At 38.7% G+C, this 27973-nt stretch overlaps 2 protein-coding genes across 2 annotated transcripts in view; one reads left to right on the forward strand and one right to left on the reverse strand.

Moving 5' to 3' along the window:
* Positions 1 to 27973, forward strand: part of LOC309862652 (olfactory receptor 7C2-like) — a gene marked incomplete at both ends in the record, with an annotated part of 72353 nt that overhangs the window by 12119 nt on the left and 32261 nt on the right. The window lies entirely within an intron of this gene.
* On the reverse strand, positions 16570 to 17508 carry LOC309842415 (olfactory receptor-like protein OLF4; the record flags this gene model as incomplete). Its single annotated transcript, XM_082686552.1, has 1 exon — positions 16570 to 17508. The coding sequence occupies one exon, from the start codon at positions 17506 to 17508 to the stop codon at positions 16570 to 16572; it is 939 nt and encodes a 312-aa protein (XP_082542678.1).

The following is a 27973-nucleotide window of genomic DNA, read 5'->3' on the forward strand; positions in this document are numbered from 1 at the left end:
GTCAATTATATTTCATTAAAAGTGGAAAAATGAGAGAAAACTATTCCTATCTCTGTTTTCTGTTTGCATTTTTTAAATTTATTTTTTATTTATTTTCAGCATAACAGAATTTATTATTTTTGCACCACACCCAGTGCTACCTGCAATCTGTGACTTCTATAATATCCACCACCTGGTATCCCAACCTCCCACCACCAACCCCTTCAAACCCCTCAGATTGTCTTTCAGAGTCCATAGTCTCTCATGGTTCACCTCCCCTTCCAATTTCCCCGAACTCCCTTCTCCTCTCTAACTCCCCATGTCCTCCATGCTATTTGATATGCTCCACAAATAAGTAAAAACAGATGATAATTGACTCTCTCTGCTTGACTTATTTCACTCAGCATAACCTTTTCCAGTCCTGTCTGTTTACATTTTAAATATCACCTACTTCCGGCAGAACCTTCCCCATAAAAATGAAAACAAAAACAAAACCAATACCAGATCAGGAATAAGACAAGGATGCCCACTCTCACCACTCTTGTTCAACATAGTATTAGAAGTCCTAGCAACAGCAATCAGACAACAAAGAGAAATAAAACGTATCCCAATTGGTAATGAAGAAGTCAAACTCTCTTTCTTCGCAGATGACATGATTCTTTATATGAAAAACCCAAAAGACTCCACGCCCAAACTAATAGAACTCATACAGCAATTCAGCAACGTGGCAGGATACAAAGTCAATGTGCAGAAATCAGTGGCTTTCTTACACACTAACAATGAAAATACAGAAAGGGACATTAGAGAATCAATTCCATTTACTATAGCACCAAGAACCATAAGATACCTGGGAATAAACCTAACCAAAGAGGTAAAGGATCTGTACTTGAAGAACTACAGAACACTCATGAAAGAAATTGAAGAAGACACAAAAAGATGGAAGACCATTCCATGCTCTTGGATTGGAAGAATAAACATTTTTAAAATGTCTCTACTGCCTAGAGCGATCTATCCTTTTAATGCCATTCTGATCAAAATTCCACCAGCATTCTTCAAAGAGCTGGAGCAAATAATCCAAAAATTTGTATGGAATCAGAAGAGAACCCGAAATGCTAAGGAAATGTTGAAAAACAAAAATAAAGCTGGGGGCCTCATGTTACCTGATTTCAAGCTTTTTACAAAGCTGTAATCACCAAGACAGCATGGTACTGGCATAAAAACAGACACATAGACCAGTGGAACAGAGTAGAGAGCCCAGATATGGACCCTCAACTCTAAAGTCAATTAATCTTTGACAAAACAGAAAAAAATATACAGTGGAAAAAAGACAGTCTCTTCAAAAAATGGTCCTGGGAAAACTGGATATGTCTCCAAAGGCAAAGGAAAAGAAAAGTGAAGATAAACTTTTGGGACTTCATCAAAATCAAAAGCTTCTGCACAGCAAAGGAATCAGTCAAGAAAACAAAGAGGCAACCCACGGAATGGGAGAAGATATTTGCAAATGACGGTACAGACAAAAGGTTGATATCCAGGATCTATCATAAACTCCTCAAACTCAACACACACGAAACAGGCAAACATATCAAAAAATGGGCAGAAGATATGAACAGACACTTCTCCAATAAAGACATACAAATGGCTATCAGACACATGAAAAAATGTTCATCATCACTAGCCATCAGGGAGATTCAAATTAAAACCACATTGAGATATCACCTTGCACCAGTTAGAATGGCCAAAATTAACAAAACAGGAAACAACATGTGTTGGAAAGGATGTGGAGAAAGGGGAACCCTCTTCCACTGTTGGTGGGAATGCAAGGTGGTGCAGCCTCTTTGGAGAACAGTGTGGAGATTCCTCAAGAAATTAAAAATAGAGCTTCCCTATGACCCTGCAATTGCACTCCTGGGTATTTACCCCAAGGATACAGAGGTCGTGAAAAGAAGGACCATGTGTACCCCAAAGTTTATAGAAGCAATGGCCATGGTCGCCAAACTGTGGAAAGAACCAAGATGCCCTTCAATGGACAAATGGATAAGGAAGATGTGGTCCATATACACTATGGAGTATTATGCCTCCATCAGAAAGGATGAATATTCAACTTTTGTAGCAACATGGACGACTGGAAGAGATTATGCTGAGTGAAATAAGTCAAGCAGACAGAGTCAATTATCATATGGTTTCACTTATTTGTGGAGCATAACAAATATCATGGAGGACAAGGGGTGTTAGAGAGGAGAAGGGAGTTGGGGTAAATTGGAAGGGGAGGTGAATCACGAGAGACTATGGACTCTGAAAAACAATTGAGGGTTTGAAGTGGTGGGGGTGTGGGAGGTTGGGGTACCAGGTGGTGGGGATTATAGAGGGCACGGATTGCATGGAGCACTGGTTGTGGTGAAAAAATAATGAATACTGTTTTTCTGATAATAAATAAATTGATAGCTGTAATAAAAAATAAAAAAAAATACTAGGATTAAAACCACTATGAATATGTCAATCGGAAGGTCAACTAATAGGAAAACATTCCCTACATAAAGATGCCATGTAGATAGCATCAGTAATACAACAGTTCTTAACTCCATAAATGAGTGAGTTAAATAGGAGTTCCCTGGTCTCTCTGAGGCATCTGGAAAGAAGAATTTTATTGATTTGATCTTTTCTTAGCTTAGCAATGATGATCTACAGGCAGGTTGCAAAGAGGACATATTTATATTTGAAGAAAAGCCTTATCTCCTGGAGTAAATTTCCATAACTGTCCAGGAGACACACAGTTCATTATCACTGTCTTTTCTGAGATCATTCCACTGCCGAAAGTAAAAGTGGAAATGAAACCTTTCTAATTGAAATTTACACCAGTATAGACTGTTTGCAGAGATGGCCCATCATCCCCATTTTTCTCTGTAGCCATGTTTTGGCAGTGTGTGCAGCACCTTCCTTTAGATGATGGAGACTTTTCCTCCCTCTTTGATCTGGGCTGGATTAGGAATTTTTAATTTGCTGTAGCCAGCAAGATATCCTGGGATGACAGTGGACCTTAGGGTCTTGGTGCGTTTCTGTTGCTCTCTCTTGGGACTCTGCCTCCTTAAATAAAATGAGCTTGGTGGGCTGTCAGAGGAGGTGAGAACATATGCAGCAGAGCCCAGTTGTCCAAGCCAAAGCCACCCTAGATCAGCCACTGGTAGCTAGTTTAGCCCTGATTGTATTAGAATGTCCCAGAAAGAGTTCAGAAGAGCTCCCCCAGCTGACATACAACTGATTCAAGGCTCTTGAGTGGATCCACAGAGACAATAACATCTCATAACCATATAATTCCACTTGATACAGAAGACATTATAGCAAGCCATTTGCTTTCAGGATGGCTTGCTATGTAGCAACATTCCTGATCATTCTGTTATCAAGTTTGTTTCTGATAACTATTAAGAAATGACTCTAGGGGAATCTGGTTGTCTCAGTCAATTGAGCTTCCAACTCTTGATGTCAGCCTAGGGCATGATCTCCAGCTCCTGAGATGACTTTTTGTTCCATGTTCAGCGGAGTCTGCTTGAGATTCTCTCTCCCACTTCTCTTCCCTTTCCCCCTTTCTTGTTCTCTCTCTCTCTCCCTCTGTTTCTCAAATAAACAAATCTTAAACAAAAAGAGTGACTCTAATGAGGATCTTTTTAAGCTACCAAGTAGAGTTTGGAAGCATATTCTTCTTCTTCTTCTTCTTCTTCTTCTTCTTCTTCTTCTTCTTCTTCTTCTTCTTCTTCTTCTTCTTCTTCTTCTTCTTCTTCTTCTTCTTGTTTTGAGATGAAATAGTGACTTAGAATCACATAACTAGGCAAGAATTCACACTCTTTGTGTCTTGCAGAGATATCTTGATTAAGCCTAATGAGACTCATTTTCAGCTTTGACCTCCAGGACTGGAGGAGTGAAATTTGTTTCTGTTAAACCCTCAGTGTGGCCATTGGTGATAGCAGCAATAAGAAAGTTATAGAGACATTTCTCCAATCAAATTTTCTTAGAGGAAACTGAATTTAAACCTCTCAAATTATTCACTTAGCTTCTTTGGTTATGGGCATTTTGTGTTGAAACACTATCTTAAGTAGAAGAATGATCTAAAGTCAGTTTGGAGACATTCAGGCTTATTTGATGGTACAGAGAAATTCTCCTTGCATAAATGTCAAAGTGGTTGTGTCTTTGAGCCCACTGAGCATTAAGATAGGAAAAACAATTGTGAAAATCAGGGCCACATATTCTCTTTTTTTGGTCTAAATTTCTATATTCCTACTATTTCTTTTGAATGCAAATGTTCCTTTTTTTCACTACTTTACCCTCCAAATTTCCCTCAAGCTTTCTTTCAACATAATAGATAGGTTATAATAAATTTAATAATAGTTATGAGCCTTGTGCATGTACATCCGTGCATGTGACTGTGTTTTCTTGAAATAACAATACATATGAATACACTTAGATTTATATGCACACAGCCCTTTGGCTTGAACATTCATTGATCAAACAAAGTATTTACGTACATTTCATCTTTCCTCACAACATGCCTTGAAGTTACGTTTATGATACCACATTGTGTTCAGCAGGAAATTAGACTGGTGGGATTACACCCTAACAATTGAGAAACAAAGCTGTTGGAACTTACTGTGCACCTTTTTGAGCTCTATGGAAATGAATCATGCAGTATGTAGCCATGCTTTTTCAATGTCTCTTTCAATTCTTAATGTAGTACACTTTATTTTTGTATTTTAAAAAAGATTTTATTTATTTTTTTATTTCACAGAGACAGAGTGAGTGCAGAAATAGGCAGAGATACAGGCAGAGGGAGAGGAAGAAGCAGGCTTCCTGCTGAGCAGATGTGAGCTTTGATCTGAGGACCCTGGGATCATTAACTGAGCAGAAGGTAGACACTCAAGTGACTGAGCCACCCAGGTGCCCACATTGTACACTTTAAATGAGTACAGTTTTTTGTTGAGTATTTTCGCATCTGTGTTCATCAAGGATATTGGTCTATAGCTCTCTTTTTGGTGGGATCCTTGTCTGGTTTTGGGATCAAGGTGATGCTGGCCTCATAAAATGAGTTTGGAAGTTTTCCTTCCATTTCTATTTTTTGGAACAGTTTCAGGAGAATAGGAATTAGTTCTTCTTTAAATGTTTGGTAGAATTCCCCCGGGAAGCCATCTGGCCCTGGGCTTTTGTTTGTTTGGAGATTTTTAATGACTGTTTCAATCTCCTTACTGGTTATGGGTCTGTTCAGGCTTTCTATTTCTTCCTGGTTCAGTTGTGGTAGTTTATATGTTTCTAGGAATGCATCCATTTCTTCCAGATTGTCAAATTTATTGCCGTAGAGTTGCTCATAGTATGTTCTTATAATAGTTTGTATTTCTTTGGTGTTAGTTGTGATCTCTCCTCTTTCATTCATGATTTTATTTATTTGGGTCCTTTCTCTTTTCTTTTTGATAAGTCGGGCCAGGGGTTTATCAATTTTATTAATTCTCTCAAAGAACCAGCTCCTACTTTCGTTGATTTGTTCTATTGTTTTTTTGGTTTCTATTTCATTGATTTCAGCTCTGATCTTTATGATTTCTCTTCTCCTGCTGGGCTTAGGGTTTCTTTCTTGTTCTTTCTCCAGCTCCTTTAGGTGTAGGGTTAGGTTGTGTACCTGAGACCTTTCTTGTTTCTTGAGAAAGGCTTGTACCGCTATATATTTGGCTCTCAGGACTGCCTTTGTTGTGTCCCAGAGATTTTGAACTGTTGTATTTTCATTATCATTTGTTTCCATAATTTTTTTTTAACTTTTTATTTTTTATAAACATATATTTTTATCCCCAGGGGTACAGGTCTGTGAATCACCAGGTTTACACACTTCACAGCACTCACCAAAGCACATACCCTCCACAATGTCCATAATCCCACCCCCTTCTCCCAAACCCCCTCCCCCCAGCAACCCTCAGTTTGTTTTGTGAGATTAAGAGTCACTTATGGTTTGTCTCCCTCCCAATCCCATCTTGTTTCATTTATTCTTCTCCTACCCACTTAAGCCTCCATGTTGCATCACCACTTCCTCATATCAGGGAGATCATATGATAGTTGTCTTTCTCTGCTTGACTTATTTCGCTAAGCATGATACGCTCTAGTTCCATCCATGTTGTCGCAAATGGCAAGATTTCATTTCTTTTGATGGCTGCATAGTATTCCATTGTGTATATATACCACATCTTCTTGATCCATTCATCTGTTGATGGACATCTAGGTTCTTTCCATAGTTTGGCTATTGTGGACATTGCTGCTATAAACATTCGGGTGCACGTGCCCCTTTGGATCACTACATTTGTATCTTTAGGGTAAATACCCAATAGTGCAATTGCTGGGTCATAGGGCAGTTCTATTTTCAACATTCTGAGGAACCTCCATGCTGTTTTCCAGAGTGGCTGCACCAGCTTGCATTCCCACCAACAGTGTAGGAGGGTTCCCCTTTCTCCACATCCTCGCCAGCATCTGTCATTTCCTGACTTGTTGATTTTAGCCATTCTGACTGGTGTGAGGTGATATCTCATTGTGGTTTTGATTTGTATTTCCCTGATGCCGAGTGATATGGAGCACTTTTTCATGTGTCTATTGGCCATCTGGATGTCTTCTTTGCAGAAATGTCTGTTCATGTCCTCTGCCCATTTCTTGATTGGATTATTTGTTCTTTGGGTGTTGAGTTTGCTAAGTTCTTTATAGATTCTGGACACTAGTCCTTTATCTGATATGTCGTTTGCAAATATCTTCTCCCATTCTGTCAGTTGTCTTTTGATTTTGTTAACTGTTTCCTTTGCTGTGCAAAAGCTTTTGATCTTGATGAAGTCCCAATAGTTCATTTTTTCCCTTGCTTCCCTTGCCTTTTGCGTTGTTCCAAGGAAGATGTTGCTGCGGCAGAGGTCGAAGAGGTTGCTGCCTGTGTTCTCCTCAAGGATTTTTATGGATTCCTTTCGCACATTGAGGTCCTTCATCCATTTTGAGTCTATTTTTGTGTGTGGTGTAAGGAAATGTTCCAATTTCATTTTTCTACATGTGGCTGTCCAATTTTCCCAGCACCATTTATTGAAGAGGCTGTCTTTTTTCCATTGGACATTCTTTCCTGCTTTGTCGAAGATTAGTTGACCATAGAGTTGAGGGTCTATTTCTGGGCTCTCTATTCTGTTCCATTGATCTATGGGTCTGTTTTTGTGCCAGTACCATGCTGTCTTGATGATGACAGCTTTGTAATAGAGCTTGAAGTCCGGAATTGTGATGCCACCAACTTTGGCTTTCTTTTTCAATATCCCTTTGGCTATTCGAGGTCTTTTCTGGTTCCATATAAATTTTAGCATTATTTGTTCCATTTCTTTGAAAAAGATGGATGGTACTTTGATAGGAATTGCATTAAATGTGTAGATTGCTTTAGGTAGCATAGACATTTTCACAATATTTATTCTTCCAATCCAAGAGCATGGAACATTTTTCCATTTCTTTGTGTCTTCCTCAATTTCTTTCATGAGTACTTTATAGTTTTCTGAGTATAGATTCTGTGTCTCTTTGGTTAGGTTTATTCCTAGGTATCTTATGGGTTTGGATGCAATTGTAAATGGGATTGACTCCTTAATATCTCTTTCTTCTGTCTTGCTGTTGGTGTAGAGAAATGCAACTGATTTCTGTGCATTGATTTTATATCCTGACACTTTACTGAATTCCTGTATAAGTTCTAGCAGTTTTGGAGTGGAGTCTTTTGGGTTTTCCACATATAGTATCATATCATCTGCGAAGAGTGATAATTTGACTTCTTCTTTGCCGATTTGGATGCCTTTAATTTCCTTTTGTTGTCTGAGTGCTGAGGCTAGGACCTCTAGTACTATGTTGAATAGCATTGGTGATAATGGACATCCCTGCCGTGTTCCTGACCTTAGCGGAAAAGCTTTCAGTTTTTCTCCATTGAGAATGATATTTGCGGTGGGTTTTTCATAGATGGCTTTGATGATATTGAGGTATGTGCCCTCTATCCCTATAGTTTGAAGAGTTTTGATCAGGAAGGGATGCTGTACTTTGTCAAATGCTTTTTCAGCATCTAATGACAGTATCATATGGTTCTTGTTCTTTCTTTTATTGATGTGTTGTATCACATTGACTGATTTGCAGATGTTGAACCAACCTTGCAGCCCTGGAATAAATCCCACTTGGTCGTGGTGAATAATCTTTTTAATGTACTGTTGAATCCTATTGTCTAGTATTTTGTTGAGTATTTTCGCATCTGTGTTCATCAAGGATATTGGTCTATAGCTCTTTTTTTTGGTGGGATCCTTGTGTGGTTTTGGGATCAAGGTGATGCTGGCCTCATAAAATGAGTTTGGAAGTTTTCCTTCCATTTTTTTTTTTTTTTTGGAACAGTTTCAGGAGAATAGGAATTAGTTCTTCTTTAAATGTTTGGTAGAATTCCCCCGGGAAGCCATCTGGCCCTGGGCTTTTGTTTGTTTGGAGATTTTTAATGACTGTTTCAATCTCCTTACTGGTTATGGGTCTGTTCAGGCTTTCTATTTCTTCCTGGTTCAGTTGTGGTAGTTTATATGTTTCTAGGAATGCATCCATTTCTTCCAGATTGTCAAATTTATTGCCGTAGAGTTGCTCATAGTATGTTCTTATAATAGTTTGTATTTCTTTGGTGTTAGTTGTGATCTCTCCTCTTTCATTCATGATTTTATTTATTTGGGTCCTTTCTCTTTTCTTTTTGATAAGTCGGGCCAGGGGTTTATCAATTTTATTAATTCTTTCAAAGAACCAGCTCCTAGTTTCGTTGATTTGTTCTATTGTTTTTTTGGTTTCTAATTCATTGATTTCTGCTCTGATCTTTATGATTTCTCTTCTCCTGCTGGGCTTAGGGTTTCTTTCTTGTTCTTTCTCCAGCTCCTTTAGGTGTAGGGTTAGGTTGTGTACCTGAGACCTTTCTTGTTTCTTGAGAAAGGCTTGTACCGCTATATATTTTCCTCTCAGGACTGCCTTTATTGTGTCCCACAGATTTTGAACCGTTGTATTTTCATTATCATTTGTTTCCATGATTTTTTTCAATTCTTCTTTAATTTCCCGGTTGACCCATTCATTCTTTAGAAGGATACTGTTTAGTCTCCATGTATTTGGGTTCTTTCCAAACTTCCTTTTGTGGTTGAGTTCTAGCTTTAGAGCATTGTGGTCTGAAAATATGCAGGAAATGATCCCAATCTTTTGATACCTGTTGAGTCCAGATTTAGGACCGAGGATGTGATCTATTCTGGAGAATGTTCCATGTGCACTAGAGAAGAATGTGTATTCTGTTGCTTGGGGATGAAATATTCTGAATATATCTGTGATGTCCATCTGGTCCAGTGTGTCGTTTAAGGCCTTTATTTCCTTGCTGATCTTTTGCTTGGATGATTTGTCCATTTCTGTAAGGAGAGTGTTAAAGTCCTCTACTATTATTGTATTATTGTTGATGTGTTTCTTTGATTTTGTTATTAATTGGTTTATATAGTTGGCTGCTCCCACGTTGGGGGCATAGATATTTAAAATTGTTAAATCTTCTTGTTGGACAGACCCTTTAAGTATGATATAGTGACCTTCCTCATCTCTTACTATAGTCTTTGGCTTAAAATCTAATTGATCTGATATCAGTCAATGTGATACAACACATCAATAAAAGAAAGAACAAGAACCATATGATACTCTCAATAGATGCTGAAAAAGCATTTGACAAAGTACAGCATCCCTTCCTGATCAAAACTCTTCAAAGTGTAGGGATAGAGGGCACATACTTCAATATCATCAAAGCCATCTATGAAAAACCCACCGCAAATATCATTCTCAATGGAGAAAAACTGAAAGCTTTTCCGCTAAGGTCAGGAACATGGCAGGGATGTCCATTATCACCAATGCTATTCAACATAGTACTAGAGGTCCTAGCCTCAGCACTCAGACAACAAAAGGAAATTAAAGGCATCCAAATCGGCAAAGAAGAAGTCAAATTATCACTCTTCGCAGATGATATGATACTATATGTGGAAAACCCAAAAGACTCCACTCCAAAACTGCTGAAACTTATACAGGAATTCAGTAAAGTGTCAGGATATAAAATCAATGCACAGAAATCAGTTGCATTTCTCTACACCAACAGCAAGACAGAAGAAAGGGAAATTAAGGAATCAATCCCATTTACAATTGCATCCAAAACCATAAGATACCTAGGAATAAACCTAACCAAAGAGACACAGAATCTATACTCAGAAAACTATAATGTACTCATGAAAGAAATTGAGGAAGACACAAAGAAATGGAAAAATGTTCCATGCTCCTGGATTGGAAGAATAAATATTGTGAAAATGTCTATGCTACCTAAAGCAATCTACACATTTAATGCAATTCCTATCAAAGTACCATCCATCTTTTTCAAAGAAATGGAACAAATAATGCTAAAATTTATATGGAACCAGAAAAGACCTCAAATAGCCAAAGGGATATTGAAAAAGAAAGCCAACGTTGGTGGCATCACAATTCCGGACTTCAAGCTCTATTACAAAGCTGTCATCATCAAGACAGCATGGTACTGGCACAAAAACAGACCCATAGATCAATGGAACAGAATAGAGAGCCCAGAAATAGACCCTCAACTCTATGGTCAACTAATCTTCGACAAAGCAGGAAAGAATATCCAATGGAAAAAAGACAGCCTCTTCAATAAATGGTGCTGGGAAAATTGGACAGCCACATGCAGAAAAATGAAATTGGACCATTTCCTTACACCACACACAAAAATAGACTCAAAATGGATGAAGGACCTCAATGTGTGAAAGGAATCCATAAAAATCCTTGAGGAGAACACAGGCAGCAACCTCTTCGACCTCTGCCGCAGCAACATCTTCCTTGGAACAACGCAAAAGGCAAGGGAAGCAAGGGAAAAAATGAACTATTGGGACTTCATCAAGATCAAAAGCTTTTGCACAGCAAAGGAAACAGTTAACAAAATCAAAAGACAACTGACAGAATGGGAGAAGATATTTGCAAACGACATATCAGATAAAGGACTAGTGTCCAGAATCTATAAAGAACTTAGCAAACTCAACACCCAGAGAACAAATAATCCAATCAAGAAATGGGCAGAGGACATGAGCAGACATTTCTGCAAAGAAGACATCCAGATGGCCAACAGACACATGAAAAAGTGCTCCATATCGCTCGGCATCAGGGAAATACAAATCAAAACCACAATGAGATATCACCTCACACCAGTCAGAATGGCTAAAATCAACAAGTCAGGAAATGACAGATGCTGGCGAGGATGCGGAGAAAGGGGAACCCTCCTACACTGTTGGTGGGAATGCAAGCTGGTGCAGCCACTCTGGAAAACAGCATGGAGTTTCCTCAAAATGTTGAAAATAGAACTGCCCTATGACCCAGCAATTGCACTATTGGGTATTTACCCTAAAGATACAAACATAGTGATCCAAGGGGCACGTGCACCCGAATGTTTATAGCAGCAATGTCCAGAATAGCCAAACTATGGAAAGAGCCTAGATGTCCATCAACAGATAAATGGATCCAGAAGATGTGGTATATATACACAATGGAATACTATGCAGCCATCAAAAGAAATGAAATCTTGCCATTTGCGACAACATGGATGGAACTAGAGTGTATCATGCTTAGCGAAATATGTCAAGCAGAGAAAGACAACTATCATATGATCTCTCTGATATGAGGAAGTGGTGCTGTAACATGGGGGCTTAAGTGGGTACGAGAAGAATAAATGAAACAAGATGGGATTGGGAGGGAGACAAACCATAAGTGACTCTTAATCTCACAAAACCAACTGAGGGTTGCTGGGGGGAGGGGGTTTGGGAGAAGGGGGTGGGATTGTGGACATTGGGGAGGGTATGTGCTTGGGTGAGTGCTGTGAAGTGTGTAAACCTGGTGATTCACAGACCTGTACCCCTGGGGATAAAAATATATATTTATAAAAAATAAAAAATTAATTAAAAAAAACAATAAATGAGTACAGTTTATTACATGTCACAATGTTCCAGTAAATTGATTAGAATTTAGAAATTTTAGTGATGCATGACTCAGGATTAGATTCGGAGCACAGTTGAATCACACCTATTGGTGTGGGAGACTTCTCATCCAACTGTGAAATGTCGATGTTAAAATAGTGGAAGTAAATTAAGATAATTCACATTTGATAAGCTCAATTTTTAAACAATATAAGATTAACTACATATACAATATAAGTAAAATGACCTAAACTGGATCAAGGGAGAAGAGCACTACAGCCACATACCTAATGGGTGAGCCTTAGAAACCCAATCTGTAGATGCCCACCTGACTTCAGACTCATGAGGAGCCCTGCTGAGATCAGGACAACTTTCCATCCCGCAATCCCCTTTAATAATAAAAACATTATACTAATTCATTTTTTTAAATTTATTTTCAGCATACTGTTTTTGCACCACACCCAGTGCTCCATGAAATCCATGCCCTTTCCAATACCCACCAACTGGTTCCCCCAAACTCCCACCCCCGCCCCTTCAAACCCCTCAGATTGTTTTTCAAAGTCCATAGTCTCTCATGGTTCACCTCCCCTTCCAATTTCCCTCAACTCCCTTCTCCTCTCTAACTCCCCTTGTCCTCCATGCTATTTGTTATGCTCCACAAATAAGTGAAACCATATGATAATTGACTCTCTCTGCTTGACTTATTTCACTCAGCATAACCTCTTCCAGTCCCATCCATGTTGCTACAAAAGTTGGGTATTCATCCTTTCTGATGGAAGCATAATACTCCATAGTGTATATGGAGCACATTTTCCTTATTCCTTTTGTACATTGAAGGGCATCTTGGTTCTTTCCACAGTTTGGTGACCGTGGCCATTGCTGCTATAAACATTGGGGTACAAATGGCCCTTCTTTTCACTCCACCTGTATTTTTGGGGGTAAATACCCAAGAGTGCAATTTCAGGGTCATAGGGAAGCTCTATTTTTAATTTCTTGAGGAATCTCCACACTGTTCTCCAAAGAGGCTGCACCAACTCGCATTCCTACCAACAGTGGAAGAGGGTTCCCCTTTCTACACATCCCCTCCAATACATGTTGTTTCCTGTCTTGCTAATTTTGGTCATTCTAACTGGTGTAAGGTGGTATTTCAATGTGGTTTTAATTTGCATCTCCCTGATGCTTTAATATTTTGCTTCGTCATCTCTATTTAATTTTATTTATGTTTTTAAATTTATTTTTTATTTATTTTCAGCATAACAGTGTTAATTATTTTTGCACCACACCCAGTGCTCCATGCAATCCGTGTCCTCTCTAATACCCACCACCTGGTTCCCCCAACCTCCCATCCCCCCACCACTTCAAACCCCTCAGATTGTTTTTCAGAGTCCATAGTCTCTCATGGTTCAACACCCCTTCCAATTTAGCCCAACTCCCTTCTCCTCTCTAAATCCCCATGTCCTTCATGCTATTTGTTATGCTCCACAAATAAGTGAGACCATATAATTACACTCTCTCTACTTGACTTATTTCACTCAGCATAATCTCTCATCATCATCATCTTCATCATCTTTAAATTCAACTTGAATCTAAGGCCATATTACATCCATATTTGTCTTTCTGTGTACAGTCCTCTTGGAAAAATGTACTTCCATATATATATATATATATATATATATATATATATATTTTTTTTTTTTTTTTTTTTTTTCCCCTCAGTGAATATATGAGGCATGGTGGACACAAGCTTTTTAAGAATAGGATCTTAAAGTGTAGATAAATTCCCATGATCATGTATAGCCACTAGTACATCCTAGAGGAGAAGACATGTAACAAATTCTTTGACTTCAGCTGCAGCAATTTCTTGCAAGACATATCTCTAAAGGCAAGGGAAACAAAATAAAATATGAACTATTCAACCTCATTAAGATAAAAATATTCTGCACAGCAGAAGTCAACAAAACTATAAGACAATTTATGGAACTCAAGAAGACATTTGCAAATGATATATTAGATAAAGGACTGATACCCAAGATCTATAAGGAACTTAAAACTAACTCTTCAGAAAACAGATAATCCAGTTAAGAAATATGCAGAAGATATGAACAGACCCTTCTCCAAAGAGGACAAAAAAAAATGGCCAAAAGACACATGAGAAAATGCTCAACATCACTAGCCATCAGGGAAATACAAATCAAAACCACAGTGACATACCACCTTACACCAGTTAGAATGTCTAAAATTAACAAGCCAGGGAATAACAAATGTTGGTGAGGATGTGAAGAAAGGTGAACGCAGTAATGGGAATGTGGGAATGCAATTGTGGGAATGCAAGCTGTTACAGTCACCCTGGAAAACCATATGGAGGTTACTCAAGACATTAAAAATAGAGCTGCTATATGGCCCAGCAATTGCACTACTAAGTATTTACCCCAAAGATACAAATGTAGTGAAATAATGGGTCACTTGGACTCCAATGTTCATAGAAGCAATGTCCTCAATAGCTAGGCTGTGGAATGAACCAAGATGTCCTTCAACAAATGAATGAATAAAGAAGATGTGGTTCAAGTATACAATAGAATATTACTCATTTCTCATTACTCATAACGAATACCCTCCATTGTATCAACATGGATGGAACTGGGGGATATTAAGCTAAGTGAAATAGGCCAGAGGAAGATAATTATCATTTGGTTTCACTCTTAGGTGGAATGTAATAAATAATGCAGAGAATCCTAAGGGAAGGGAGGGAAAACTAAAAGGAAAGAAATCAGAGAGAGAGACAAACCATGAGTGACTCGTAACTCTGGAAAACAAACTGAGGGTTGCTGAGGGGGCATCTGTGGGGTAACAGGTTAACTGAGTGACAGGGGATAAGGAGGGCAAGTGATGTGATGAGCCGTGGGTGTTACATGCATCTGATGATGTATTAAACTCTACGTCTGAAACTAATGATGTACTATATGTTGGCTAATTGAATTAAAATTAAAAAGTGCATTCTCTGGCAGAGCAGTTAAGGTAGTGATATACAAAGGAAAGATGTTCACAAAAGGAAAGTGCAGTGGTCTCAGATTTTTCTCTGTTATAAACTTATTTAAATGGCTGTGGTAGCTAAGAGTAGATTTTTCCATGGGAATAGTATTCAGTCAAAAAAGAAAAAATGCTTGTGACTCTTAATCTCACAAAACAAACTGAGGGTTGCTGGGGGGAGGGGGTTTGGGAGAAGGGGGCGGGATTATGGACATTGGGGAGGGTATGTGCTTTGGTGAGTGCTGTGAAGTGTGTAAACCTGGTGATTCACAGACCTGTACCCCTGGGGATAAAAATATATGTTTATAAAAAATAAAAAATTAATAATTCAAAAAAAAAGAAAAAATGCTCACTGTGATATATTTTATTTGAGAAGAATTATTCTTAACCCATTCATGTAGTCCTTTGAATAAATGAAAATGTTCTGAACATTTCACATCCGAAGTTAGAAATAGCATTAAAAGACTAGGAAAATGACAAAGGGAAAAATCTCTTGAATATCAGAGATATCACGAAGCTTAATAAAATGTGTTTCATAAATTATACAGAAAGGTAAAAAAAATAGAAATTCTAGGAAAAAAATTAAAAAGACATGTACCACTTCCACAATCTGATCAAAGTATCTAAACATTTGGTGTAAGAGAATGGTTGTGTTTCATTCTTCTACACATAGCTGTCCAATTTTCCTGACACCATTTATTGAAGAGACTGTGATTTTTCCACTGTATATTTTTTCCTGATTTGTCGAAGATTATTTGACCATAGAGATGAGAGTCCATATCTGGGCTCTCTACTCTGATCCCCTGGACTACATGTCTGTTTTTATGCCAGTACCATGCTGTCTTGGTTGATCACAGCTTTGTAGTAAAGCTTGAAATCAGGTAACGTGATGCCCCAAGTTTTGTTTTTCTTTTTCAGCATTTCCTAAGTAATTCGGAGTCCCTTTTGATTCCATACAAATTTTGGGATTTTTGCTCCAGCTTTTTGAAAAATACCAGTGGAATTTTGATTGAAATGGCATTGAAAGTATAGATTACTCTAGGCAGTATAGACATTTTAACAATGTTTATTCTTTAGATCCATGAGCATGGAATGGTCTTCCATCTTTTTGTGTCTTCTTCAATTTCTTTCATGAGTGTTCTGTAGGTCCTCGAGTACAGATCCTTTACCTCTTTGGTTAGGTCTATTTCCAGGTATCTTATAGTTCTTGGTGCTATATTAACTGCAATCAATTTTCTAATTTCCCTTTCTGTATTTTCATTGTTAGTGTATAAGAAAGCAACTGATTTATGTACATTTCTTTTGTATCCTGCCACATTACCTAATTGCTGTATGAATTCTAGTAGTTTAGGGGTGGAGTCTTTTGAGTTTTCCATAGAAAGTATCATGTCATCTGCAAAGAGAGAGAGTTTGACTTCTTCATTGTCAATTTGAATACCTTTCATTTCCCTTTGTTGTCTTATTGCTGTTGCTAAGGACTTTTATTTTGTTCAAATTTTGGGCCCTGCAATTGTGGGCACTTCCTAAGCCCCATGACAACTCATGGTTTTAGAGCAGCCATCCCACAGAATCTTATCAGAGCCTTCTTTATGTCTTTGTTTCTAAGGCTATAGATGAAGGGATTCAGCATGGGTGTGACTACAGTGTACATCACTGAGGCTACTGCACTTGAGTGGGAACTCTGGGTAGCAGCAGAGCTAAGGTATACTCCTAGGCTTGTACAATAAAACAAAGAGACAACAGAGAGGTGAGATGCACAGGTGGAAAATGCTTTATGCTTGCCCTGAGATGATGAGATCCCACGTATGGAGGAAACTATCTTAGAGTAAGAGTAAAGGATACCAATGAAGGGACCACCAGCCAACAACATAGCTGCAAAATATATCACCATGTTATTGAGAAAGGTGTCAGAACATGAAAGTTGGATTATCTGATTGATTTCACAGAAAAAGTGGGGGATTTCCAAGACTGTGCAGAAGGACAGCCGCAACACCATAGAGGTTTGTAACAAGGAATGCGAGGCACTCAGAATCCAGGACATGAGAACCAGCAGTCCACAAAGCCAGGGGTTCATGATGACTGTGTAGTGCAGCGGGTGACAGATGGCCACAAAGCGGTCATAAGCCATCACAGTCAGGAGAAAGATGTCTAGCCCTGTAAACAGTATGAAAAAATACATCTGTGTGATGCAGCCTGCATAGGTTATGACTTTGCTCTGAATCTGGATGTTCCACAGCATCTTCGGTACTGTGGTGGAGGTGAAGCAGATATCTACAAAGGATAAGTTGGTGAGGAAGAAGTACATGGGGGTGTGAAGGTGAGAATGAGAGCTGACAGCCAGGATGATGAGCAGGTTTCCAAACAGCGTGATCAGGTACATGGAAAGGAAAAATCCAAATATGATTGGCTGCAGTTCTGGTTCCTCTGAAAATCCCAGAAGCTCAAACTCTGAAATTCCTGTATTGTTTCCTTGGTCCATGTGGTGGAGTGAACTACCAGCACAAAGGAAAATAACATGACTAATTTTCACAAAAATGGTCATTGCTCTCATTGTGGAAATGCAACACTTTATATTTTCCAGTTATGAAATCTTATTGCAATATTATGTGAATAGATTTCAGCTCCTTGAGAGGATTCTGATTCCTCTCTTATTAGGAATTTTCATTGCAACATCAGACACTCCCCAAAAGGTCAGGTATTATACAGTTTTAGTAAGAAATTATTTCATGCATTTGAGAAATATATTGAATGCCGACCATGTTTGGGGAATTCTAGTCATAAAGTAGTGGGTGTTGAATAACAAAAGTCACTAAAATTCAATGATAGTTAAACAATAGAAGCAGATATAAAAATCAAATAATCATGAGACAGGGACAGATGCTCTAAAGAAAATGGAGCAGGTTAAGACAGTGCATAGGGTGTTATGTTGGGTGTTCAGTTCAAGATTTGCTTGGAGGGGGCACCTGGGTGGCTCAGTGGGTTAAAGTCTCTGCCTTCAGCTCAGGTCATGATCCCAGGGTCCTGGGATCAAGCCCCGCATCGGGATCTCTGCTCCATGGAGAGCCTGCTTCCTCCTCTCTCTCTGCCTCTCTACCTAATAAAAAAACAAAAAACAAAAAACAAACAAAAATATTGGCTTAGAGGGTGGCATTTGAATAGATACCTCATGGAAGAGAGGATGGAAGAGAGGAGGTCTTCCTGACAGACCAGGTGGTTCTGTTCTGTTCTTTGAACAGCTGTTTTAAAGGCCCTACTAAGTGCTTCTGTCAGAAACTCAAGGCTCAGAAGGAAGCCAGTATGTAGGGAAGTGATGAGAATTGGTGGTAATGAATTTCATAGAATCATGTGGACTCATAGCTGCTTAAAGTTCAAGTCACAGAGAGTTTATGGTCCACAATATTGCATTTTATGATTTTGTTCCAGTAAGCTCCTGTCCATTGACACCCCTCCTTAGTATCATCTGATATTTAAGTTTGGCCTGTGTACTATAAGGGTCTCATTGAAAGAGAGGAGCTTGTGTATCTCTGCTCTGAGGACTGCTCGCACTCATCAAGTTGCCCAGAGGAATGTGCATATGCACACACACACACATTGTCACATGTACACAAGATAATACACTGTGTCTTCCTGGTGTGTGTTACTCTATGTCCCTGTCACTTCCCTGTACCCACTCCAACACATTGTTTAGGATACAAATGCATACACAGTCATATAACCCTTGCAATAAGGAATATAGAAATAGGACCCAGAACTTCCTTTTCATAGCTTCCCAGGGACAAATCATAGTGTGGCTCCATTTTGTAATGGCGATTTCCTGACCTGTGTGTAAAGAACCATAAAAAATTGTGCTCAACATTTAGGGTCTTTTCTGGTTTCCTACAAATTTTAGATTGTTCCTGCTATGTAAAAAATGGTGGTGGTATTTTGATAAGGATTACATGGAATATGTAGATTGCTTTGGGAAGCATAGACATTTAAATAATATTTTTCCTTCCAATGCACGAGCATGGAATGTTTTTACATTTATTTGTGCCTTCTTCAAATCTGTCACAAGTGTTCTACAGTTTTCAGAATACAGATCTTTTGCCTCTTTGGTTAGGTTTCTTCCTAGATATCTTGTTTTTTTTTTTTTTTTTTTTTTTTTTTTTTTTTTGTGCAACTGTAAACAGCTAAGAGACACATGGAAAAAATTATGAATATCACTCACCATCAGGAAATTACAAATCAAAACCATGGTGATACCACCTCAAACAATCAGAATTGCTAAAATAAACAACTCAGGAAACAGCAGATGTTGGCTTAGATGTGGAGAAAGGGGAACACTCTTACGCTTACGCTTTTGGTTGGAATGCAAACTGATGGAACCACTCTGGAAAACAGTATGGAGTTTCCTCAATAAGTTAAAAACAGAGTTACCCTATGACCACTCAATTGCACTGCTAGGTATTTATCCAAACGGTAAAAACACGGTGATTTGAAGGTCACATGTACTTCAATTTTTTAAAAAAAGATTTTACTTATTTGTCTAAGAAAGAGTGTATACAAGGGGATGAGCAGAGACAGAGGGAGAAGCAGGCTCTCCACTGAGCAAAGAGCCTGGTGGTGGACTCGGTCCCAGAACCCTGGGATTGTTACCTGAGCTGAAGGCAGATGCTTAACTGACTGAGCCACTCAGGTGACCCTCCTCAATGTTTATTGCAGCAATGTCCACAATAGCTAAACTATGGGAAGAGACCAGATGTCCATCAACAGATGAATAGTTAAAGAAGTTGTGGTGTACATACACAATTCAATATAACTCAGCCATTAAAGAATCAAATCTTGCCATTTGTAATGACATGATAGAGTTAGAATATATATATAAAGTGAAATAAGCTAGTCAGAGAAAGACAAATAACATATGATTTCATTCATATGTGGAATTTAAGAAAGAAAGCAAATGAACACAGGAGAAGGGAAGGGAAAATAAAATAAGATAAAAATGGAGAGGGAGGGAAACCATAAGAGACTATTTTTTAAAAAATTTTCTTCCACATTTTATTATTTTTTCCATTTATTTTTTTAAATTTTTTTATTTCTTTTATTTCTTGATTATAGGACACAAACTGAAAGTGGATGGAGGGGAGGTAGATGGGAGATAGGGTAATTGGGTGATTGGAATTAAGGAAGGCACATGAGGTAATGTGCACTGGGTGGTAAAATATTTTTTTAGAGATCTTATTTATTTGAGAGAGAGTGTGAGTGAGCGGAAGCACATGAGCAGGGGCAGAGGGAGAGGGGGAGGGAGAAGCATACTCCCCTGATGAGTGGACACGGGACTCTATCCTACAACCCTGAGATCATGACCTAAGCTGAAGGCAGATTTTGCCAACTGAGCCACTCAGGTGCCCCTGCACTTGGTGTTTTAGGCAACTGGTGACTCACTAAATTCCACCTCTGAAATTAATTATGAACAGGAACACTGGTCAGAAATATGTATAAAGCAATATATGGGAGCAGTAAGTATGAAAAAGGACATTCACTTTCATTTTTTGGACAGCAGATATCCACAAGTAAATAATAATAAGATAATAGATCAATTCTTTTGGGGGGGGAAAACCCTAGAAAAAGCAGTGGAGAGAATATACTATGATTAACTCACAGACTTTACCACAAAAAACTTACACACTCTCACACATTCTGCACAAATACATCTACACATACATAAAAAAAAAAAAACCAAAATGGCAAGTAACTAAATTGGTGAAATAAAGAGCAATTAAGGATGGTATGTATTGCATGGAATCCTGTGTGTTATATGCAAACAATGAATATGGAACACCCCAACAAAAACTAATGATGTACTGTATGGTGAAAAATAGAACACAGTAATAAAAAAAGAATGTAATAAAGAACAGGAATAAAACCACTCTGATCCCACTGGAAACACCATGGACTCCCACAGACAATTTTCTATGGAGAAAGTGAGTGGCTAGATAAGCCAGACTATGTTCAGGCTCACAGGTAGTGGGATAATTATAAAGAAATCTCACTAGCATACCCCTTTTCACATAATACATGTAAAAATTTTCACTTGAATACTCAAGAAGGAGGAGGTACAGTGATATTATGCTTCATGTACTGTTCTTACAGAGATGTACCAGCAAGAATTCTTTTGTCAGGAATTTTCTCCTTAGTGCAGAAATGTAGTCTACTATGTCCCAACTTAAAAATGAAAAGACATATCCTCACTTCACTGTATGTCCCTCCTCAGCTATGACTTGGCTTTTCTACTGAGGTTACCTGAAAATATCCTTCGTCTATGTCCTATTTTATGCTTCCCATCCCGTGTCTTATTGAGTTTCCATTATTATGATTTAGTTGTTAACGTTGAACCTTGTATTTCTGAGTTCAATATTAACTTCTATTTCTAGCATCACATATACATTAATGAATCAATCAGTGAATTTCTTAATTATGCCAGCAAACAGCCACAGAAAACTCAGTTCCAGACTAGGCTGGATTGGCACTCAGGTGGCCTCAGTTACATGCTTTTGAGTTTCATTCTCCTGACCTTCTCCTTTAGTCCCTATTGGGTGGTAAAACTTATCAAGATAGAGTCTCTGTGAGGAAGGTCTCTATATGGAAATCAAAATACCTGTCTGGTTGGTAGATGGTAGAAGATGAAGCTCTGTCCCCAGACAAGAGATCAGGAATGGGTCAAATTTCAGTGCCCCATGCAGACTTAGGACTGCACAAGAAATGCCCAGGTCTCATCCAGTTTGCAATTGTCTGTGCTATGGTACTGCAGCTGAGGAGTTATTTACAGATGCATTGGTCTGATCATTAGGCACATTTCCCTCTTGTTCCTCCCACATTTAGGCACATGGATTCCCTGTGGGACACCATTTTGGACCCAAAGGACATTTTTCTTTTGTTTTATTTTTAAAATTTATTTTTTATTTTCAGCATAACAGTATTCATTATTTTTGCACCACAACCAGTGCTCCATGCAATCTGTGCCCTCTATAATTACCCACCACCTGGTACCCCGACCTCCCACAACCCCGCCACTTCAAAACCCTCAGATTGTTTTTCAGAGTCCATAGTCTCTCATGGTTCACCTCCCCTTTCAATTTCGCCCAACTCCCTTCTCCTCTCTAACTCCCCATGTCCTCCATGCTATTTGTTATGCTCCACAAATAAGTGAAACCATATGATAATTGACTCTCTCTGCTTGACTTATTTCACTCAGCATAATCTCTTCCAGTCCTGTCCATGTTGCTACAAAAGTTGGGTATTCATCCTTTCTGATGGGGGCATAATACTCCATAGTGTATATGGACCACATCTTCCTTATCCATTCGACCGTTGAAGGGCATCTTGGTTCGTTCCACAGTTTGGCGACCGTAGCCATTTCTGCTATAAACATTGGGGTACAGATGGCCCTTCATTTCACTTCATCTGTATCGTTGGGGTAAATACCCAGGAGTGCAATGGCAGGGTCATAGGGAAGTTCTATTTTTAATTTCTTGAGGAATCTCCACACTGTTCTCCAAAGAGGCTGCACCAACTTCATTCCCACCAACAGTGGAAGAGGGTTCCTCTTTCTCCACATCCTCTCCAACCCATGTTGCTTCTTGTCTTGCTAATTTTGGCCATTCTAACTGGTGTAAGATGATATCTCAATGTAGTTTTAATTTGAATCTCCCTGATGGCTAGTGATGATGAACGTTTTTTCATGTCTCTGATAGCCATTTGTATATCTTGATTGGAGAAGTGTCTGTCCATATCTTCTGCCCATTTTTTGATATGATTGTCTGTTTTGTGTGTGTTGAGTTTGAGGAGTTCATTATAGATCCTGGATATCAACCTTTTGTCTCTACTGTCATTTGCAAATCTTCTCCCATTCCGTGGGTTGCCTCTTTGTTTTCTTGACTGTTTCCTTTGCTGTGCAGAAGCTTTTGATTTTGATGAAGTCCCAAAAGTTCATGTTCACTTTTGTTTCCTTTGCCTTTGGAGACATATCTTGAAAGAAGTTGCTGTGGCTGATATTGAAGAGATTACTGCCTATGTTCTCCTCTAGGATTCTGAGGGATTCCTGTCTCACATTGAGGTCTTTTATCCATTTTGAGTTTATCTTTGTGTACGGTGTAAGAGAATGGTCAAGTTTCATTCTTCTACATATAGGTGCCCAGTTTTCCCAGCACTATTTTTTGAAGAGACTGTCTTTTTTCCCAGTGTATATTTTTCCTGTTTTGTCAAAGATTATTTGTCCATAGAGTTGAGGGTCCATGTCTGGGTTCTCTAATCTGTTCCACTGGTCTATGTGTCTGTTTTTATGCCAGTACCATGCTGTCTTGGTGATCACAGCTTTGTAATAAAGCTTGAAATCAGGTAACGTAATGCCCCCAGTTTTATTTTTGTTTTTCAACATTTCCTTAGCTTTTCGGGGTCTCTTCTGATTCCATACAAATTTTAGGATTATTTGCTCCAGCTCTTTGAAGAATGCCGGTGGAATTTTGATCAGAATAGCATTAAAAGTGTAGATTGCTCTAGGCAGTATAGACATTTTAACAATGTTTATTCTTCCGATCCAAGAGCATGGAATGGTCTTCCATCTTTTTGTGTCTTCTTCAATTTCTTTCATGAGTGTTCTGTAGGTCCTCGAGTACAGATCCTTTACCTCTTTGGTTAGGTTTATTCCCAGGTATCTTATTCTTGGTGCTATAGTAAATGGAATTGATTCTCTAATTTCCCTTTCTGTATTTTCATTGTTAGTGTATAAGAAAGCCACTGATTTCTGCACATTGACTTTGTATCCTGCCACGTTGCTGAATTGTATGAGTTCTATTAGTTTGGGGGTGGAGTCTTTTGGGTTTTCCATATAAAGAATCATGTCATCTGCGAAGAGAGAGAGTTTGACTTCTTCATTACCAATTTGGATACCTTTTATTTCTCTTTGTTATCTGATTGCTGTTGCTAGGATTTCTAATACTATGTTGAACAAGAGTGGTGAGAGTGGGCATCCATGTCTTCCTGATCTCAACGGGAAGGATGCAAGCTTTTTCCCATTGTGGATGATATTTGCTGTGGGCCTTTCACAGATAGATTTGATGAGGTTCAGGAATGTTCCCTCTATCCCTATGCTTTGCAGCGTTTTGATCAGGAATGGATGCTGGATTTCATCAAACCTTTTTCTGCATCAATTGAGAGGACGATGTGGTTCTTCTCTCTTCTCTTATTACTTTGTTCTATCACATTGATTGATTTGCGAATGTTGAACCATCCTTGTAGCCCAGGGATGAATCTCTCCTGGTCATGCTGGATAATATTTTTAACGTGCCATTGGATCCTGTTTGCTAGGATCTTGTTGAGAATCTTATCATCCATATTCATTAATGATATTGGTCTGAAATTCTCCTTTTTCATAGGGTCTTTGCCTGGTTTGGGGATCAGGGTAATGCTGGCTTCATAGAAAGAGTCTGGAAGTTTTCCTTCTGCTTCAATTTTTTTGAAACAGCTTCAGGAGAATAGGTGTTATTTCTTCTTAGAAAGTTTGGTAGAATTCCCCAGGGAATCCATCAGACCTGGGCTCTTGTTTTTGGGAGGTTTTTGATCACCGCTTCAATGTCGTTACTAGATATTGGTCTATTCAGGTTGTCGATTTCTTCTTGGTTCAATTTTGGTAGTTTATAGTTTTCCAGGAATGCATCCATTTCATCTAGGTTGCTTAGCTTATTGGCATATAACTGTTGATAATAACTTCTGATGATTGTTTCTACTTCCTTGGTGTTCGTTGGATCTCTCCCTTTTCCTTCATAATTTTATGTATTTGAGCCTTCTCTCTTTTCTTTTGGGTTAGTGTCGCCAATGGTTTATTGATCTTTTTGATTCTTTCAAAAAAGTAGGTTCTAGTTTCACTGATATGTTCCACTGTTTCTCTGGTTTCTACCTCATCGATCCCAGCTCTAATCTTGATTATTTCCCTTATGTGTGGATTTGGTTTGATTTGTTTTTGATTTTCCAGTTCTTTAAGGTGTAGAGACAGCTGGTGTGTTCTGGATTTTTCAATTTTTTTGAGGGAGGCTTGGATGGCTATGTATTTCCTGCTTAGAACCGCCTTTGCTGTAGCCCATAGGCTTTGGAGCGAGGGGTCTTCATTGTCATTGGTTTCCATGAATTGTTTCAGTGCTTCCTTGATCTCCTGGTTGATCGAAGCATTCTTAAGCAAGGTGGTCTTTAGCTTCCAGGTGTTTGAGTTCCTTATGAACTTTTCCTTGTGATTGAGCTCAAGTTTCAAAGCATTGTGATCTGAGAATATATAGGGAATAATCTCAGTCTTTTGGTATCGGTTGAGTCCTGATTTGTGACCCACTATGTGGTCTATTCTGGAGAAGGTTGCATGTGCACTTGAGAAGAATTAGTATTCTGTTGTTTTAGGGTGGAATGTTCTGTATATATCTATGAGGTCCATCTGGTCCTATGTGTCATTCAATGCTCTTGTTTCTTTATTGATTTTCTGCTTTGATGATCTATCTATTTCTGAGAGAGGCGTGTTAAGATCTCCAATGATTAGTGTATTCATATCAATATGACTCTTTATCTTCATTAACAGTTTTCTTATGTAATTGGCTCCTCCCATATTGGGACATAGATATTTACAATTGTTAGATCATCTTGGTGGATAGTCCCTTTAATAATGATGTAGTGTCCTGGGGCTCCTGGGTGGCTCAGTGGGTTAAGCCGCTGCCTTCGACTCAGGTCATGATCTCGGGGTCCTGGGATCGAGTCCCGCATAGGGCTCTCTGCTCAGCAGGGAGCCTGCTTCCTTCTCTCTCCCTCTCTGCCTGCCTCTCAGTGTACTTGTAATTTCTCTCTGTCAAATAAATAAATAAAATCTTTAAAAAAATAATGATGTAGTGTCCTCCTGGAACTCTTACTACAGTCTTTAGCTTAAAATCTAATTTGTCTGATATGAGAATCGCTACCCCAGCCTTCTTTTGAGGCCCATTGGCATGAAAGATGCTTCTCCATCCCTTCACTTTCAGTCTGGGTGTATCTTTAGGTTCAAAATGGGTCTTTTTTAGACAACATATGGATGGATCCTGTCGTTTTATCCAATTTGCAACGCTGTGGTGTTTTATGGGCACATTTAGGCCATTCACATTGAGAGTGATTATTGATAGATTTTTTTTATTGACATCGTGTTACCTTTGAAGGCTTTCTTTCTGTAGATTGCCTCTATATTTCTCTTCAATGTTATTCTTGGGCTTTTTCCTCCTTTAAAGAAGCCCCCTTAATATTTCCTGCAGTATCAGCTTGGTGGTTGCATAGTCTTTTAAGCCTTGCCGTTCTTGGAAACTCTTTATCTCTCCATCCATTTTGAATGTCAGTCTTGCTGGATAAAGTATTCTTGGCTGCATGTTATTCTCATTTAGTGCCCTGAATATATCTTGCCAGCCCTTTCTGGCTTGCCAGGTCTCCGTGGACAGGTCTGATGTTATTCTGATGGGCTTTTCTCTGTATGTAAGGATCTTCTTTGTCCTAGCTGCTTTCAAAAGGTTCTGCCTACAATTATAATTCTTCATTCTTATTATTAGTGTCCTGAGGACTTTTGAGAATCTGTAATCTTGGGGGGAAACCTTTCAGCCTCTAGTACATGAACGCTGGTTCCATTCACGAGATTGGGAAAATTTTCATGAAGAACTTGTTCCACTATATCTTCTAGAATTTTTTCTTTCTCCTCCCCTTCAGGCATTCCAATAATTCTGACGTTGGAACGTTTCATGGCATCATTTATTTCCCTGATTCTGTTTTCATGGCTTCTAAGCTGTTTGTTCCAGGCTTCCACCTGATCCTTTCTCTCTATCTGTTTGTCCTCCAGATCACTAATTCTATCTTCTGTCTCAGTTACTCTATCATTGAGAGAATTTAGATTAGAGTGGAACTCATTGAAAGCATTTGTGAAGCTCATCCCTGGTAGCTTCCAGATCTTCCCTAATATTGAAAACATGATATCTGGTCGTTTTCAGTTTGGCCCTAATCAATTCCATTTGGGCACCCATTGCTTTCTCCAACCTAGCTATTGCTTGGATAATTTTTAGCCTGAATTCTCTTTCTGACATATTGTCTATGTTGATAGCCGTTAGCTCTGTTGCAGAAGGTCCATCGTCTGTATTTTTCTTCTGTTGGGCATTCCTTCTCGTGGTCATTTTGGTGAGAGATGGCTGAACGGGTGTTGCTGGGTTTATCAACTGTGGTGCAGTCTAGTTGCATCCTGGAATGCTTCTGAGCAATCAGGTTTCCCCACCAAAATGAGAGGAAAAAGAAAAGGAAAAGAAAAAAGGAGAGAGGGAGAGAGACAGGAAAGAAAGTTGAGATAAAAGAGAAGGTTCAGCCTAAATGGGCCCCAAGGTAAGATTTATGAAGTATACAAACAGACACAGAGAAAAAAAAAAAAAAGACTGATAAAAGTATATGACAGGAGAAGAAAAAAAAATATATATAGATATGCAAATAAAGGAAGAACCTCATCAAAAATAACCCTGAGTGTAAGATTTATGTAGTATCAGGACAAACACAAAACACAGAAATACTGGTGGAAGAAAAATATGGGAGAGTGGTTGTAACTTCTCAGTGTGGGTGAGGAAGGTTGTTTTGATTCTTCCTGTATGTATCTTGATATCTTTGTTAAAGGACTCAACTTTCCTAGGAATTGGATAACCTATAGGGGTGGCATTGATTGGGGAAAGGGGATTACCAAAGGACATTTTTCTTGTTGAATTTTTTTTCTAGGAGACTGAGTGATAAACTAGGTGAAGTCGGTTTTTCTTACTTTTTCCCTATGACTTCGTCTGCCTTTCAGAGATCTAACTCCCAACGCCTTTTTGCACTCCTGAATGAGAATTTTCTCCTGTTTAAGACTGGGGAGTGAGTATTGATTAGGTCCCTTGGGTCCTTCA

This window comes from Mustela nivalis (assembly GCF_964662115.1).
Source record: "Mustela nivalis genome assembly, chromosome: 1".
NCBI classification, from domain to species: Eukaryota; Metazoa; Chordata; class Mammalia; order Carnivora; family Mustelidae; genus Mustela; species Mustela nivalis.